This window comes from Cydia strobilella, chromosome 27 (genome assembly GCF_947568885.1).
Source record: "Cydia strobilella chromosome 27, ilCydStro3.1, whole genome shotgun sequence".
NCBI classification, from domain to species: domain Eukaryota; kingdom Metazoa; phylum Arthropoda; class Insecta; order Lepidoptera; family Tortricidae; genus Cydia; species Cydia strobilella.
In genome coordinates this window covers 3,124,950-3,144,112 of record NC_086067.1, presented here as the reverse complement: position 1 = coordinate 3,144,112, position 19,163 = coordinate 3,124,950, and the positions used below count along the sequence as shown (strand labels likewise).

General features: G+C 39.5%; 2 protein-coding genes across 2 annotated transcripts in view; one reads left to right on the top strand and one right to left on the bottom strand.

The window, feature by feature from the left end:
- Positions 1 to 11,015, bottom strand: part of LOC134753499 (protein diaphanous) — a 67,628-nt gene extending 56,613 nt beyond the window's left edge. The window contains exons 1-2 of the mRNA XM_063689387.1: positions 10,891 to 11,015; positions 9,280 to 9,343 (exon numbers count right to left, since the gene is read on the bottom strand). Coding sequence (XP_063545457.1) covers positions 9,280 to 9,342 — 63 coding nt within the window. The 5' untranslated portion in view covers position 9,343; positions 10,891 to 11,015. The remainder of the gene's footprint in view (positions 1 to 9,279; positions 9,344 to 10,890) is intronic.
- A 209-nt stretch (positions 11,016 to 11,224) lies between these two features.
- LOC134753483 (cysteine and glycine-rich protein 1-like) lies at positions 11,225 to 18,106 on the top strand. The gene is made up of 7 exons (XM_063689359.1): positions 11,225 to 11,521; positions 11,990 to 12,099; positions 12,317 to 12,383; positions 14,022 to 14,186; positions 14,852 to 14,994; positions 15,968 to 16,097; positions 17,713 to 18,106. Exons 1-7 carry the CDS (start codon positions 11,398 to 11,400, stop codon positions 17,718 to 17,720), a joined length of 747 nt encoding a protein of 248 aa, XP_063545429.1. The 5' UTR covers positions 11,225 to 11,397; the 3' UTR covers positions 17,721 to 18,106.
- The last annotated feature ends 1,057 nt before the right edge of the window (positions 18,107 to 19,163 follow it).

The window sequence follows — 19,163 nt, the reverse complement described above, 5'->3', positions numbered from 1 at the left end:
GTCTAACTCTAGGACGTTTTGTTAGAGCGCGAGATGCAATTTTACTTATATATATTTTTTTTTTTTTATAAAATGCTACGCTGCGAGCAGCACTATTGAGTTGCATATCATTTTATACCGCAACTGCCCATGGTCATGCCTATAACTCCATATATATATTTACATATGTGTTTATTTATATATGTATTTTGTAGATACAGTGTAAACTCCATATAACGTCACTCGATATAGCGATTCACTACCTATAACGTTGACAATTATTGGCTATAGTTGTTTTACTTTCATATGAATTTCTATCTACATATATAACGTAAACTCTCATAGAATAAATGCGGGATGGATAAAATGGCGACAGGTCTCTGGAACAACTTGCGATCTTCTTCTCGTGTCGATGGTTTCAGACTGTGCGGGACCAGAAGGTAGCGACATTTATCGCCCTGTCTGTCGCATCACGGAGATCCCGCTCAGAGCAGGCCTGCGGGCATGCTGGACAGGATATCATGTGCTCCATCGTTTGTAGAGCCGTCCCACATTGGCATTGGGTGTCAGAGCCGCTTAGGGCAACTTGCGATCCACGAATGCCTCTTAAACTTAAGGGGAAAATTTACAAGACGATCGTGAGACCTGTTGTAATGTATGGATCAGAATGCTGGGCGACGAAAGTGACGGATGAAAGAAGAGTGCACGCAGCGGAAATGAGAATGTTGAGATGGATGTGTGGAGTGACGAGAAAGGATCGGATTAAGAATGAATATATTAGGGGAAGTTTGAAAGTAGCACCAGTAACGGAGAAGATGAGAAGTAGAGTAGTAGGTTAGCGTGGTATGGGCATGTGATGAGAAGGGATGAATGCCATATAGGCAAAAGAATGTTAGGGATGAATGTTGATGGACGGAGCGCGAATGGTAGACCCAAGAAACGATGGATGGATTGTGTGAAAGAGGATATGAGAAAGAAAGAAGTGAGTGCCCTGCTGAGGTGACCAAAGATAGAGGAGAATGGAAGAGAAAAACATGTTGTGCAGACCCCATATAACGTGGGATAAGGGCAGGAAGAAGAAGAAGAAGAGATAACGTAAACTCTCTATATGGTCAAAAAGACCGGCCAATTGCGAGACGGACACGCGAACGAATGGTTCCGTACCATTACGCAAAACACAGCAAAAAAATCCCGTCTGTTGTATTTCATACCATAAATTAAAAATTAAATACACCCCAGTGGGTCCCCACTTAAATATTTATTTTATTCTGTTTTTAGTATTTGTTGTTATAGCGGCAACAGAAATACATCATCTGTAAAAAAATTAACTGTCTAGCTATCACGGTTCATGAGATACAGCCTGGTGACAGACGGACAGACAGACAGCGGAGTCTTAGGTAATAGGGTCCCGTTTTTTACCCTTTGGGTACGGAACCCTAAAATTTTTATTTTTATTTATTTAAAAACGTCCGGTCCCTTGAGTGTCGCTATATCGAGTTTACACTGTATTTTAAATACGGACGCAAATGAAATAATCAGAGAACTATTACCCTAATACCCTTTTTAAGGACATTCAATACCTAAACAGTAAACACAGTGAACGTAAAACGACAGTATGTATTTAAAACTGATAAGAGCAAGGTCGGAATTTCCTGTCAGCGTTTTTAATTTTAAAACTTAAAACCATAGATATTAGGTTTAAATTTGCATGCGTTTATGCTTCACTAGTCTTACTATATGCGCGTGATTTCATGGCGATGGAAAAACATAGCTTGAATAACTATGGAAAATTGAAACTAGAATAAGCCCTTATTTATTTCTTTTAAACTTTATTGCACAGGAACAAGTACAAAAGGCGGACTTAATGCCTTGAGGCATTCTCTACCAGTCAACCACTGGGCCAAACAGAAATTAGTTAAGGTGGGTGCAGTGTGATGCGGAAAAAAAATGTTTTAAATAAAAATTCTAATACTAACGCCAATAATCTCTGAAGAATATTTATCCGACTACGAATGCTAATGTAAATGATATTGATATCAATGGACATATGTTCAAAGTTCAAATATACTTTATTCGTGTAGGCCTAGCAACAAGCACTTATGAATGGTGAATAATATGTACATATATATTATCATAAGCTAATCATCAGAGCAATTTATTGATGTTAATTAATATTATTCCATAATAATATTGAATTATTATACAGAATATACAGATCAAATTTAATACTAAGAATTTCACAAAAAGATCGTCAAACATAAAAAAATAATTGTATAAAAACAGGTCAAGTGCGAGTCGGGCTCGCGCACGAAGGGTTCCGTGCCGTTACGCAAAAAAACGGCAAAAAAATTACGTTTGTTGCATGGGAGCCCCACTTAAATATTTATTTTATTCTGTTTTTAGTATTTGTTGTAAATCATTATCTATCTTTCAAGGTTCTATCAAGGTTCGTGAGATACAGCCTGATGACAGACGGACAGACAGACAGACAAACAGCGGAGTCTTAGTAATAGGGTCCCGTTTTTACCCTTTGAGTACGGAACCCAAAAAAATACTAGTCTAGAATGTTTCTAGAATCAAATCTAAATGTCAAAAAAGTCACAACAAAAGAAGTACATACATGCATGGATTTAAGGAATGCAAACCGGTTTTTAATTGTATGGAAAAACCGGTTAATAACCGGTTATTAGCCAAAATTTCGTACAAATTAAAACCGGTTTGCATTTCCTAATTGGATTATCCATTTCCTCATCATTAATAAAATATAAATAAATAATTAATCGTTTCGAATGAAATTTGGAAAATTAAGGGGAATTAAATAGAACAGGTATTTTTTTTTTTCAAATTTTGGTGTGTGTCCAGCGGGCGCCTGTTTCACCAATTTGACAATAGAGACCAGTACCCCTAGAGTAAATGTGACGTTTTCAATCAAAAGGTACCATATTGTCGCTTACCATAAGGACAAAAATTGCTTGTATACGAAGAACCTGCCAGAGCGTCCTAATTAATGGCAATCGACAATGGTACCTTTTGCTTGAGAACGACACAAATTTTATTCGATAGCGTGTTGTGACGAACGCGTTTGCGTTATATGTGTCATTTTGTATGAGATTTTAAGTTTCCAACACGTCCCGCTTGGTGCGCTGTTCAAAATCCCATACAAAAATACGCCGCCCAGGGTATATTTCTAAATTTAACACAACATTTCCACTAAAACAACACTCAACCCAACACGCAAAAACAATACGGGCGCTCAACAGTGTCGACGTTTTATTTTACAGTTTTCACAGTCACACTCAACAGTTCAGCTTTGAACTCAACAGTTCAGCTTTGAACTCAACAGTTCAGCTGTAGAACTCAACTCAAAAGCGCAAAAACCGCACACTTAAAACTCGACGGTATATTATCCGGGTGCTTTAAATGCTTGTCACCTGAATACTGTAATATTGCGAGATAAGAGAATTTATCGTCACGATATAACAGGTACAGATAGCACACTAATTTACTAAGGTGCATTGGGATAACTTCGAAAGCGGGGTAATATTGAAAATGGCAAATATGTATCTATAAAACCAAAAGCACTTTATACTTTAGCAACAATTACGCTACTGAAACGCTTACCAAGGCATCTTGCCAGTGGCGTAACTAGGGGGGGGGGCAGAGGAGGCAAGTGCCCCGGGCGCCATCCAAGGGGGGGCGCCAAAATGGGCAAAAGGCAGCAGCAGGGAAACTTATGTCAGTCGTCAGGGGGCGCAAATTTGGTGACTGCCCCGGGCGCCATATCCTCTAGCTACGCCCCTGCATCTTGCGTATTGCTACTATAGTAGAAAGTGCTTGTAATTTAGTAGATATTTGCCACTACTATCAGCCAGAGAACGTCCACTGCTGGATATAGGCCTCCCCAAAGAGTGCCACAATGGCCGGTCTTGCGCCACCCGCATCCAGCGGACTCCCGCGACCTTTACCAGGTCATCAGTCCACCTTGTGGGGGGCCTACCCACACTGCGCCTTCCGGTACGTGGTCGCCACTTGAGTACCGTTCCGCCCCAATGGCCATCTGTTCTACGTGCAATGTGCCCCGCCCACTGCCACTTAAGTTTAGCGATTCTGAGGGCTACATCGGTTACTTTGGTTCTGCTGCGGATGGCCTCATTTCTGATGCGATCACGCAGAGAGACTCCCAGCACAGCCCTCTCCATTGGGTGACTTTGAGCCTTCTTATGAGGCACACAGTAACCCAGTTCCATATGTCATTACTGGCAACACACACTGGTCGAAGACTTTCGTAGCTCTTCTTTATACTTATACTTCTTTATAATTATCAGAGGTCAAAATATGTGTTAATTTACCTTATGTCCTAAAATTTTCGGTTGCGTCTAAACCACAGAATAAGTAATAGTATTATCATACAGAACGACCACGCACTGCCCCACCCCGATTTGAATTACTTCGCCCCGCGGATTGACGGCCGTTTGCCGGCCGCTCAGTACTATTTTTAAGCAACTTACTCACACAATGACGCATGACGCGTGTACAGACGTGCCGTTCACACATAGAAACGCAAGTACATTTTTGATGTATAGCGTGTCCGCCCTGTGTCTAAAGCTCTAAACTGTATTTTCGGAAGGTTTCAGCATAAAAATCATTCTGAGCAAAACTGATTCGGTTTAGGTTGCGGCGAAAAATCCGGTTTCGGTCGGACACCACATTTTAGGAGTATAATATTTAGTTATGTAATTATATAGCTCAATGTTTCCAACCTCTGACAATTATTAATATATTTTGCTAATTAAGTTATTACTGTCATGCTCACCATACATGTATAATCGGGTGTAGTCACGGTATAACGTTCATGGGTGAATCACGTCTCAAGGTCGCACGGCTGGCAAAAATATCTATACAAATATAACCTTTATTGCTGTGTCATAGGGTGCAACGTGGGAACATTTGTTGACTGTATACACACCTTAATATATGTTGTGTTGGTAGCATAAAAGGAGTGTTCTTAAACTTCTTACGAAGCGTACTACGTAGGCGAACAACACGCGAATGCGAAGCGAAGCGATGCGCCGCGGGGTGAATTAATCCTTTGATACCAATAGAAGTGTCCTACGTGGGCTAGATTCCCGTTGCGAACGCCGTGGGCCCGCCGCGCCACTTCGCTTCGCGTTCGCGAGTTGTTCGTTTACGTAAGACGCAGCGTTATAGGGAGTCGGTATTTTGTCAAGAAGTCTTCTAGAAATCCATTTTCGCTCATGTCATCTCGAATATGGTATATTTTGTATCAATGCATTCAGTATGATGTGCTGAAACTCCTGGAATCGTAGCACGGTACGCTTATCACCATACCTGTCACGTTCTAACAAGTATGTGAGTGCGAAAGTGACGGACTTAGTGATAGGGGAAACCATGCTGCGCGGGCAGAACATGTCTATATGAGATGACAAGCGCGAACATGGTGGGGGTCATGAATCTAGTATAACTGGATCGGTCATGAGGAGTGGGGGAAAATGACCGAACGGGATAGTCTTATGTATCTTTCAGTAGGAGTAGCAGAGAAAGCGCTGTTATTGTTTGTCCTTGTCATAGTTTCAATTTTCCACCGCTGCCACAACCGAGGTTGTGGCAAACAAATAAGTACGTGACATGTCATGTTTGTTCGTTGCTTGTTTAATTATCGTTGTTTTGTATGAAATTGTGCTTTCTCTTATGAAATATAGTGATGGTTAGCGTTTTGAATGCTTGAACTTTGATAAAATACTGGTGAATTGTTCTGTAATCGGCTGTAATAGCCGCTCTGAGCAAAAATATGAGATCATAACCTTTCACACGTAAGTACGGTATTTTACACCTTCCTCTTAACGCAATATGTGAGAATAACATCGTAAAATTACGTTACACTCAAAGCAATGTAGAATCAAACGATTTCAATAAAAATATCACAATGATTTACGCAAATTAACAAAACATTATTTGTAAAATTATCCGCCCAAATTACGTAGGTAGGTAGGAGTCTGAGGTCAGCCATTTTTAAACTTCTTCTTAATTTAGCTGCATAACAATCATGTTAGGGATACCAGATGAAAATATCATAATTTTATGAATAATTTTGACCTCGAAGTTTTTTCGTACTTCTAATTCCAAAAAATAAATAAACAAATGTTGTGAAGATTAAATGTGGTGTACATTAATTGGTGTGATTGCGATTTGTGATTTCTTTAAATTAAAACCCATAATACATTTTATTTTACGTTTTATTTACTAAACATGTTTAGTTTTGTACCACCTGCGCGAATTATAGGAGGTATTTCATTGTTTATACGCCTAAAAAGAACGGCCTATTGACATTTTATTTAACAATTTTTTAATACCGTCAAACAAGCTAACTTTGCCTCCAGGGTAATCGCCCCAACGTGATATCAAATATTGGGGTAATTTTTACCAATATGGTATCCCCACGTTTATGACGTCATCTATGTCTATCCCTTACGGGCGCACGCGTATAGCTGGTCTATGTAATGCTAGGTCTATGGTGGGGGTAGTTACTGTAACGTCATAAAGTCGGCAGTACTAAGTTTTTACTTTTTTCTTTTAAACATACCATGTGGGGTACCAAATGAAAGGTCTTTGTGAGTAGATTACACAGAAATAAATATACCGTATATATTTAATCTGTGGTAGATTACAAATAATTTATCATGGAGACTATATAAAGGAGCCAAATCTCTATGTAAGAAAAGTGTCCATCAAAAAACAGTAATTAGGCGGCGCCACCATACACCGAAATACTACCAAAAACAACCTACGTAATTTGGTCGGGTTATTTGTTGCCTTATATGGTTCATGTTATACTCATGTCCCAGAGCCTAACTAGCGCCACCGGAGAGATTATGAACTATTATTTAAAGCTGAAAGCGGTCACTTTTGCAACAATTCTGCCATAAGAGATTGGCATCCTTTCTATACCACACACTTCATATCATCACACTTCTCAATAATAGTACGCAATTTGACATGTAATTATTAAGTATTTGCGAAATGTTGTAATTTAGTATAATTTTGAGTAATTTTAGGATACTTTTTTATAGTTTTAGGATAGTTTTTGCTCCTTATATTTCTTTCTTGCTGTGCATGCTTGCTTTGGATGGCATTCTTATGCAATACCTACCACTCATGTACTCTTTGTAACTATGTTGAATGTTGTCTGTTTAGTGTGCCTTTTAAATAAAATAAAATATACCATCCATATAATTTATGATTGAAGTACTATGCACACTTGAACACTATAATTTGGCATTAGGTAACAAAAAGGTTCAAAACGAATAGTTCATAATCAGAGCCCGGAATTTTCGCGGTAAAACAAAAGACTGTCGCAATCTTGCTAGAGTTAGAAACATTGACGACCGGTCTAGCCTAGTGGGTAGTGACCCTGCCTGCGAAGCCGATGGTCCTGGGTTCGAATCCCGGTAAAGGCATTTATTTGTGTGATGAGGAGCACAGATATTTGTTTCTGAGTCATGGACGTTTCTATGTATGTATAAGTATTTGTATAAGTATTATATATATCGTTGTCTGAGTACCCACAACACAAGCCTTCTTGAGCTTACCGTGGGACTTAGTCAATTTGTGTAAGAATGTCCTATAATTTTTTTTTTTTTATCGACAGTTGGGTAATGGAAGAAAATAACGGTACACCTTTATTGTTTTGCCGCGAAAATTCCTGACTCTGTTCATTATACTTATAATGGATGAAATAACCATATCTATTAATTATGATGAAATAGTTTTATATGTACTTAATGTTCACTTATTCTAAGGAATTGCTACAGGCATCTAATAGACAATACTAATTGTCAGACAAGCATACTTCTTCTTCTTCTTCTTCTTTTAAAATTATGGCTTCAGCCCAGTGGGACTATTTCGCCAGTATCAAGGTATTAAGAGGTTTAGAACGACAAAAATTGTACGGTTGTACAAGACAGTGTACGGTGATTTGTTAGCTCTTGTAAATCAATAGCTAGACTTTACAAGAAGCACGTGGACTACCGGCCGTTGACTCCAAGATGGTGGTTAAACGCGCTTCAAAATTAATTCTCCATTCCCTGCACACTACCACATTAGTTTACTGTATAATAAGCTATCGATATTACACTTTAAACAATATTAATGAGCAAAACACAAAGTAATTAATCACGATGCTAACTATCAAGATGGCGCTCGAACCGGAAGTCCGACAAGCATACAATAGCTAGGGATATTATGTCATATGTCAAATATGTAAAGATCAAATAGATTTTAAAAAAATGTAAAAATCTCTCCTTCAGATATTTCAGGCAGAGGTGTCTGGAGGATCTGTAAATGTATGGTTGGAATAGGGTATTTGACTACTAGTTTAATCCGTTTCTTTTTTCGAACTGTCAAAACGATTGTGCTGCTATGGAATTTATATGAAACACTAGCATGTGACGTCACAATCTAATTACCTACTCTTTATAGTTTTCATGCATGGTGTAAAATATTTTTTCTTAAACACAGTCAAATACCCAATTGAGGATAGATGTAACTGCCGAAGATATGTATGGAGGCACAATTGTGCCTGATTCCAGCCATGGTATCCATCTAAGGCCCACCATATAAACCAAAGGACAGTTGAATTTAAAATCAACTGTAAAGAAAATATGGTTTAAATTCTTTTGTACTCAAATTCAATGAAAGAAAATAAATGCACCACTGTTCCAATTGAAATATAAGTACGTAATTAGTACTGCAGGTTAGGTAAGCCTTTCGAGGCTAAGATGGAATTCAAGACAATACAATACGTATTATTTATTGCACACCTCAATAAAAGAAAACAATACAAAAGAAAACAGAAAGACAAGCAGAGGTAAACAACAGGCAAAACCACAGAAATAAATATACCATAGAAGACGCAAATGCACCTACTTCGTGTCCGAACCCCGACCAAGCGTCGAGGTTGACCGTCGCTCTTTACAGTCCACGCGCGTCAGTTGGTGCAACCGGACGTCCGTGAAAACTAAAAAAATGCTTCGTTGCATGATAATTAACTGCAACAGCCCAAAAATTGCGAGCACCCAAAGGCAAGAGCATATTTCCTCTAACAGATAAGTAATTTTAAAATTGTATTATGCGTAAATTTTGTATGAAAAAGTCACGCACGCAGGCACGCTTGGTTTCAATACAAATCGTGGTATTTGCGTCATCTAGCGTATATATTAAATCTGTGGGCAAGACATATGGTTCTTTACAGTTTCTATGCAAGAAATAAATCAAAATACTTACAAAGCCACTCTTCGCTTTCTCTTGGCGGGACATTTTGCTGTTTTGTACATTCAGGTGGACCATTCTGTAAAGAGGAAACAGCAATTATTTAACAAATTTGTTAATGTTAATTTCATGTTCTCAATTCATTATTTACAACAAACCGAAATTTTGACGTTCCATATCGGTACAAGCTAATTTTAATCTTGGTTAGGGTGGAATCACATCTATCAGCATCGAGCGGCATTTCATACATGAGAAATTGCTTGTCAGTAAGATGTACATGCATTCAGCTTTCCATGTGTACACATCTTCATACTAAGGAGCAAGCAATCTCTACCAGTCAACCATTGTCAAATTAAAACAAGCTTGATGTTAGTTTAAAAATTGTTAATAGGCGAATCCACACAGAATGTGCCGCCTCGCGAGGAGCTCAGTCTGTGTGTTGTGCCTCAGGCGCATTGCCTCGGGTGAGGCACGACCGAGCTGCTTCGCGCGGCAATTTCTTCACGAGGCGGATCGTTCTGTGTGGACCCGCCTAATCACTTTTTTTTTGTTGGTTGTTCTTATAATTATAAGCTTTGTAATAATATTTTTGGCAACAAAGATGTAGGTGTTCACTATTCAACATGTGACGTAGAAAAAGAAGTGTTGTGAATATATGTGACGTTTTCAACCAAAAGGTACCACATTGTCGCTTGTCGATAAGGTTGATTTCGAATTAAAGCTATATGGAAATAGTGCCTTATTGACAACCCATGATAAGTACCCTTTTTGTTGAAAATGTCACATATTATTGCGAATAATAATGGCTGTAATGTGAAAACTAATATTTTAATCCAAAAATACTTTTATTTTTTGAGTATTTAGCCCTTAAACTGAAATAAATGTCATATACAAAGGAAAAAAAGACCAAAGCCTCCAGTGTCCAGAGCTGAGATCGAACCTGCGTCCCCCGTTTACCGGACAGGTGCCTGAACCGCTCGGCTATCGACTCGGGTCGGGTATCGGCTGTAAATTAAAATATTTTCATAGAAAATAATTTAATTTGTTCTTAGAGTATTTAGCCCTTTGTGTTTATACTCTATTACTATTAAGATATACACCATGGGCTGTTAAAACCCGACCGATTTTAACTTTAGCTTCCTAAGCTTAAATGAAATGTAGAAAACGTGACTACATAACTATACTGTCAATCAGTAACTTCTTTTCCACAGTTGTATGTTACAAGTATGAAGTTGAAGAAATAATATATAATGTCGATTAGCAGCTTTAGTCAAGGTATTGATAATTTTATACGGACTAGCGAAACCAGACCAAATAAAGAGTTAGTAAGGTCAAATCCTAGATTCAAGGGGAATTACTATACCCAGCTTTTAAATATTTTGAATTTGTTATAAATTGATAAAAAAGTGTTTGAGTGTAGAATAAAGCTTCCAAAAATAAACAAGTATACCGAAATAGTCAGTAAAAGTACTAACTATGCCTGTGCTTTTAGTATTATAATATAAAAACTGGAAAACATGATCTCATCAAGGCAACGGAATGCATAACTTATAACCTCCAATAACACTTATATACAACATCCTTATCATGCAAACTATACTAGATAAGATAATGAAATATCTTCACCACTAAATATGAGTAGAATTAGCTTAAGATAAGTTCACAAACAACACTTTTTGATAAAAACATGATAACAGCACATAACAAACAAGTACAGAACGAATACTTAACTATAACTACCACAGATAATTTAACAAATTCTTTCCGTTACGCTGACACATCTCACTGACGTGACGTCATCCATTCGCAAAGTTGCCAGTATTGTCTCAAATGTAATAAAATACTTGATAATACATGTTGTCCAACTTAGCAAACAAAAAGTTTTGTTTCTTTTGTAGTTGTGTCAACAATTTCACCTTTTTTTATAAATTTTACTTGAATTAATTACTGGCACAAAGAACATCATCTTCAAATTTGCTGTTCGAAATTCTTTGAATCGTTTTTCATTTATTTTATTGTCATTCTCATTATTCAACCGGCACACCACCACCTTAAAGACTCCCGATTAATTTTTTACAATTAATCAATCATCAATATTCCCAATTTGGACCAAATTCAATAACAACTATCGCAATGGAAAATAAAACTCAAGATGTACCGAAAAAATGCTTCTGCGCAAGATGTTTTCTTCCAATAACTGAAAAAGAAAAAATTGAAATCGACGGACAAAACTTCCACAGGAATTGCGGCACGTGCTGTAAGTAGTGTACCAACAATTCATTTATTTTTTCATTTTATAAATAGAGGTAATCTTCTTATTCAATCTAGAATTCCCATCATGAATTTAGTATAAAACTTATGTATTTTTCAGTAGGAGTAGCAGAGAAAGCGTTATTAGTCTCACTTTTTTTTATTCCCCATCGTAAATTTGTATGGTTTATGGTGGGCTACGAATCTACTCGACCAAGCATATTGTCGCATTGCGTATGTTGTGTCCCTCACTTACGCACGCGGTAGGTTGCTTCTATAGGATCCCACCTTCTATGATTCCCACACTCTTTATTTTAATCGATTCAAATCGATTGCAATTGCAATCGAAGTTTAAGCTGGCAATAAAAACATGTTCTACCGTCTTAAGACCGCGGAAAGTCAAAATTACTGCGAACTGTAAATTATACTTTGCCACATATGTACTTCTTGTAATTTTACCATCGTTATTTTTCAGGCATCTGCCGACACATCCCAGCGAAACTGAAGATGTTCTACGGCCATGTCTTCTGTGAAGAGTGCTTCAACAAGTTTGTTCTTGCGAGGCTCCGTGGCGAAGCTCCACAGGTACTGAGCTATAACCACGAAAATCGAAATTCGCAAATTGCGAGCAATTTTCTCTGTCACTCTAATTACGCCTTCATTGGAGTAAAAGAGAAAGATCCCCGCAAATTGCAAATTTCGGTTTTCGCGGTAGCCCCACAGTTCACTTAAAGGCCTTAGTGCGTTAACACTGTATTAAGTATAAAAAGTTTTAAACCTGCAATATTAATTTTATGTTCAGGTTCATGTGGATAGCTGGTGGATGCAGTTTGCACCGGGAGTCAAGGCACAGGGAACTGCTAGTGAAGGTGAGACTCCTTTATTTTTTCCTTCAGGGTCATAGACCTAGCATTATATAGACCAGCTATACGCGTGCGCCCGTAAGGGATAGACATAGATGACGTCATAAACGTGGGGATACCATATTGGTAAAAATTACCCCAATATTTGATATCACGTTGGGGCGATTACCCTGGAGGCAAAGTTAGCTTGTTTGACGGTATTAAAAAATTGTTAAATAAAATGTCAATGGGCCGTTCTTTTTAGGCGTATAAACAATGAAATACCTTCTATAATTCGCGCAGGTGGTACAAAACTAAACATGTCTAGTAAATAAAATGTATTATGGGTTTTAATTTAAAGAAATCACAAATCGCAATCACACCAATTAATGTACACCACATTTAATCTTCACAACATTTGTTTATTTATTTTTTGGAATTAGAAGTACGAAAAAACTTCGAGGTCAAAATTACCCATAAAATTATGATATTTTCATCTGGTATCCCTAACATGATTGTTATGCAGCTAAATTAAGAAGAAGTTTAAAAATGGCTGACCTCAGACTCCTACCTACCTACGTAATTTGGGCGGATAATTTTACAAATAATGTTTTGTTAATTTGCGTAAATAATTGTGATATTTTAATTGAAATCGTTTGATTCTACATTGCTTTGAGTGTAACGTAATTTTACGATGTTATTCTCACATATTGCGTTAAGGGGAAGGTGTAAAATACCGTACTTACGTGTGAAAGGTTATGATCTCATATTTTTGCTCAGAGCGGCTATTACAGCCGATTACAGAACAATTCACCATTATTTTATCAAAGTTCAAGCATTCAAAACGCAAACCATCACTATATTTCATAAGAGAAAGCACAATTTCATACAAAACAACGATAATTAAACAAGCAACGAACAAACATGACATGTCACGTACTTATTTGTTTGCCACAACCTCGGTTGTGGCAGCGGTGGAAAAGTGAAACTATGACAAGGACAAACAATAACAGCGCTTTCTCTGCTACTCCTACTGAAAGATACATAAGACTATCCCGTTCGGTCATTTTCCCCCACTCCTCATGACCGATCCAGTTATACTAGATTCATGTTCAGGGTGTTAAACCTTGACAGGGTTGACAGTTTAAAAATGACAATCGAATGAGTTACTCATTTGAATATAGAACACATGTTTGAGGAGCAGTGTGGTCAATAATTGCTTCCATCTTAATACGGTTTAAGAGATTTCATGAAGGAAATCATGTCAGGGTTCTTATGTCGGGATCACGTCTTTGGCATCTAACGTAGGTGTAGGTAGCAATGGTGGCATTTCATCTCCATGGGATGGATTCGGAATTCACGCGTGGCGGTTGATTACGACTGACGAACACAGCTGATGATCAGTGGAGCACTGTCTCCACGTCTCCAGCCTAGGATCTGCAACGCGCATGTGATGCCTCTGTAGTTGCAGCTATCCAGACTATTAGTACCAACTTTGAAGGCAGGCATAATAATGCTTGATTAGCCGGGTCCACACAGATCGAGCATACGCGCGAGGCAATTTCCTCGCGCAAAAAACGGCACTGCTACCCGGCTATTAACACAAACTAAAACATGCCATGAGAATAAGTTAGGGTTTTTAAGTCACTATATTGTTTCAAACAGGCGTGCAGCAAGCACCCAAGCCCGAAACGAAGCCGGACGCGAAGCCCGCGGAGCAGCACACTGAAGGCAAGCGATGCATGTGCGCCCGCTGCCTGCAAGCTGTCGACGACGCCGACAAGGTGGAGATTGGTGGGCAGACGTTCCACTGCTGCTGCGCGAGATGCTGTGAGTAATCAGCTTCATTCCGTTCTTAACACTTTCATCATCAGCCTACTCTCGTCCACTGCTGGACATAGGCCTCTCCTATTGCACGGCATTGAGCACGATTTGCAACTCTGATCCAGCTCTTGCCAGCCGCCTTGCTAAGGTCATCGCTCCATCTAGTTTGAGGGCGTCCTACGCTACGCTCTGAGCACTTTCCCTTCTGTAAATCAGCCTGGAGATAACTTTTGGCGCATAACACTTTAACTGCCCCTCGCTTTCACTACTTACATGGATCGATACGTCTGTGCATTACCTGTAATGCACAAATGTATAGAGCCATCCATTTCTGACGTCACGTAGACGTGACAGAGTAGTTTGATGGTGCATACACGGACTGTCATAATACGTGACAATCCAGACGACCGCGAACCACTTCGTTTATTTGCCTAAATACGGTGAGATATCGGTTTTATTCCGCTCATCAACTCGGTAAGCCAATCTCTGCTCTGCCAAACAAGCCAGTCTGCTTTTGGAACCCAATTTCAAAATTAGTCATTGATATACGTCCTAATACAGTGACATTGGCAAATTATCGTCAAATGGCGAATGGTATACTCTTGTGACGATAGCATGTTAGTATTTTAGGGAGTCGTAACGGCATCTTAAACGTTTACTTGTTTTTCCAGGCTCATGCCACCAAGTGCCAAAGGACAACCTGAAGATCTACTGTGGACAAGTGTTCTGCGAAGCGTGCTTCAACCAACATATCGTTAGCCGCAACAGGGACAACCCTACAGAGTTTTTCAGGAGTTGCTTTGAGCAATGGCAGGTGAGTTACTTTTATTTTTTGTTCTTTCTCATTGGATCATATTTATCAAAACTTGTTTCAATGTTATATTATACTAGCTTTTGCCCGCGACTTCGTCTGCGTGGACTTAGTAACAGCAGCTAAAGTAAGCATAGCGCCTGGAAAAATTTTCATAGCAATCATTCAATTTGAGCATATTATGCACACAAATTAGCAGGCACTTCATTAATTATCTCAATTCCACCCCGCTTTTTACTTTCTTAATGGATGATTTTCGGGATAAAAACTATCCTATGTCCTTCTCAGGGACTCAACCTATCTCTATCTCAAATTTCATCTAAATCGATTCAGCGGTTTAAGCGTGAAGAGGGAACACACAGACAGAACGACAGACAGATTTTCGCATTTATAATATTAGTATGGATATATGGATGTACTTACCTTGGCTCTTGTACAGTCACGCTGTTATGCTATTTAGGGATCTAGCTAAATTGGACATTCTATTGCACAAGTATTAAACAACCAATTTAGCTAGGATCCTAAATGGCTCAACAATCGCGGACAATCAGCAATGGTACAGTCAAGTGTAAAAATATGGATGCATACATCTGACTCAAAAATATGTCCCAAAGTTCTTAATTCACTGACATAAGAGCTATGGGCCATATTTTTGAGTATAGGGCCCTCCACTGGGCTGAATAGCGAACTAGACTACACACTCGCGTCCGCGGCTTCGCGGCGTGATTCACGCATGAGTGTGGAGGGACCTTATGATGAGTGCACCCATATTTTTACACTTGACTGTACAAGAGTATGTTTAGGTTTTACCATCTTCGAAATGTATGCAGCAAATCGCTATGATCCCCAAACCTTCGAAGTTCACACGAATGACTACAAAGTTACAGTAACTTCGCACCTCTTACTTCCTAGTGTAGGTTTTTTGTGAATTCTGTGATCTACTGCTTCTATTTAATCAAAAATGTAATGTTTGCAGAACAACCCCCAGTTCGCCGAGAACGTGAGGATGTTTATGGAGAGCAGCGCGAGCGCGCATTCGCCGCTGATCTTCATGGCGCCACCGAGCTGCCGGGTCAACGCGGAGAGAGAGGAAGTTGACTCCAAGTGTAAGTTACTATCTATTTCTTGGTGTAACCGCACACTAGCGTCTTTTGAAACGTCGGCATCTAGTCTACTCTGGCTGCAGCTCGACGCAACGTTGGCGCAACTGCGCAGCGACACCATTTTTCTCATAGGACGCCGACCCTCAAAAGAAGATAGTGTGGGGTGCCCCCCTGTACTGTCCGCGTGCCAATTCCGTGCATTCGGAGGTCGAGGAAGTGAGGGGGGTGTGCGCCGCGCCCGTACGTACAAAATGACACTACTCTGTCATGACGCCCAACATTCCTAACATTCCTCAGCCGTGCACGGAATTCGCGCGCGGACAGTACTATACAGCTGGGCAACCAGGCTTCTGATGGCCCCATGGTCTCTAAGAAAGAGGAAACTGGCTCACCTTGGATGGACCTCAATACTATTTGGTGAGCAGCCGCCTAGGTACCTCTACGGTCGTAAACTACCAAGGTCTATGGTCAGGTGCGTCCATGTGGAAAATGCGCTGCTAGTGCAAAGCAAATGCTAAAGTCCGGATTCCACCAGTGTGCGACACTGCGGCGCAAGCATATTCAGTACAAAAATGCTTGTGCCGCACACTGGTGAAATCCCGCCTTTATACTTACTACAAAGACTAGTACTTACTGCAAAGACTAGTACCTACTGCAAAGACTAGTACCTACTGCAAAGACTAGTACTTACTGCAAATACTAGCACTTAATGCAAAGACTAGTATTTACTGCAAAGACTAGTACTTACTGCAAAGACTAGTACTTACTGCAAATACTAGTACTTACTGCAAATACTAGTACTTACTGCAAATACTAGCACACTGCAAATACTAACACTTACTACAAATGCTAGTACTTACAGCAGCTGCCTGGACACCAAATATTACAAATGCCCCCCTGCTAAGCCTTCGGCTGGCAACGCTTTTGCGGGAGCAGCTAGCGAACGTTTCACAAATATTTTCATTTGTATTCTTTTTTCGTATGACTGACTTATGTTGCTTTCTTATATAATTAACTAATTATAAACTTGCTGCTATTGCGAACTGGAATAACTGGATTGCAGTTACTGATGTGCCGTCGGAAAGTTTCAAAAATTGCGAAATTTCCACATTTTCGTAAACTCCTAGTCTTTTGTATGGGAATCAAAATTTTCCATTTGCAAAATGAGTTTCTTTTGTTCTTTGTGAAATTTTCCTGAAATTTCTCCACTTTTAGAAACTTTCCGCAACTTATCTGTAATTGCAGTTATCCTAGCATTAGCTGGTGGATATGCTAGTCTCACCTCCTATATACGATATACGTTCGATCCCCCCCCACATCCTGATCTAAATAGAATAATTTCTTAAGGCTGGCGTCCACTAGGCTCGCCGAATCGAATCGCAATAATTCGCCTTCTATACATTTACTATGAAACTGCGTCTATTAACGAAGAGCCGCGGCGCGTCGAATCGAATTTACCATTCATATAGTAAATGTATAGAACGCGAATTATTGAGATTCGTTTCGATTCGCCTCGGCGAGTCTAGTGGATGCCAGCCTTTACAATAAATGAATTCCATAATCATGAATCTTTGTCATAAACTTTTAGATCTATAATAACTCCTCCATTTTTCCATAGGTGCCTGAGTTGAATATGAGAAATTTTACAGCCGCGACCCCCGCCTCGACTCTGGACTCCTCATGGGACCTCACTAACGACAACAGAAGCGAGGTCTCGTACCCAGGGTCAGGCTCCCAAGCTTCAGTCAAGACCTACAATATGGCGGCCGCGGAAAAAATCGAAAAGCTGACAAAATACCTTCGAGATACGTCAAATTTTAATACGGAAACGCCGAAAAAATGGAAAAGAGATTCGTTCACTCCGATGGCGAATTGGAACCATTTGTCACGGCCAATTGTGTCGTCTAAATCGAGTTGTCCTAAATGTCTGTGGCAGTCCGGTACGATTTATGTCAATCGTGATTAGTGATCGGGAGTTTAGTTTTGTTGAATAAATTGTAGTTTTTGAACAATTGTTTCATTTTGACTGGTAGTAGGAAAATAGGGAACATCTTGGTGGATGTGAAGTACGTATGTCCACGAATCTTTGCCTGGTCTTTGCCTAATTAAAGCCTAATTCGGTGTGCTTGGCCTTTTAAAACGCCAAGCACACCTAAAGACATTTTTCTATCTCGCCCATCAGTCCTACAGTATAATGTATTCATACAGTATAATGGTCCTTAACCTTTTGGACGTCAATGACCGATCTATAGGCACCGTAGGTTTAACGTCAAAGACCGATTAATCGGTCATAGACCACACAGAGCAACATAGACCTACATCACCGAAGTGTCAAAATTAAAATGGAACTTTATGCACAGGTACGTAGGTCTATGTTGCTTTGTGGTCTGATTAATCGGTCTTTGGCGTTGAACCTACGGTGCGCATATATCGGTCATTGGCGTTCAAAAGGTTAAGCCCAGTTCGGACTATGTTAGTAATTTAGTCGAGTGGCGACTATTTGTGACTTTGCATGCCTAAAGGGTCTATAGCGCGCTCCAGACTACGCGGCGCGAAGCTGCGAACGCGGGTGTGGAGTCGATTTCGCCGCGATTCGCGCACGAGTGTGGAGGACCCCTTAGGCATGCAAAGTCACAAATACTAGCCACGACTAAATTACTAACGTAGTCCGAACTCCTCCTCGCTATGCTCAGGATTCTATTATAGACTCCTTCGCTTGGTTCAGGATTCAATGTAGGTACGCCCTCGCCGTATTTTGCTCCCTTGTGCCACAATCTACTATTTTTTTTATTTGTGGCTTTTACGTACATTACCGTAAGTTGACTTTCCGCAACAAAGGAAACTATTGATACTGAATAGGAATGGAATCGATTGGCATAAAAAATTGCATGTGAAAAATAAAAGTTTTCATTTCTTTCCTAGCCGTTAATTTTTTTATTGGTCCCATACAATCTTTTGATCCTGGATAGGAATAGGATCAATTGGCATCAAAAAAAAGTTTGTCAAAAATGGTTTTTTTCTCGCACCCTGCATTTTTTTCATTAATTTGAAATTGAGGGAAGAGGTCTT

Excerpts from the sequence above, each read along its gene's own strand:
- LOC134753483 (XM_063689359.1), top strand. The coding sequence starts at position 11,398 with ATGGAAAATAAAACTCAAGATGTACCGAAAAAATGCTTCTGCGCAAGA. Across the intron at positions 12,100-12,316 it reads TCCGTGGCGAAGCTCCACAG|GTTCATGTGGATAGCTGGTG; the intron begins GTACTGAGCTAT and ends TTTTATGTTCAG. Across the intron at positions 14,995-15,967 it reads GTTGCTTTGAGCAATGGCAG|AACAACCCCCAGTTCGCCGA; the intron begins GTGAGTTACTTT and ends TAATGTTTGCAG.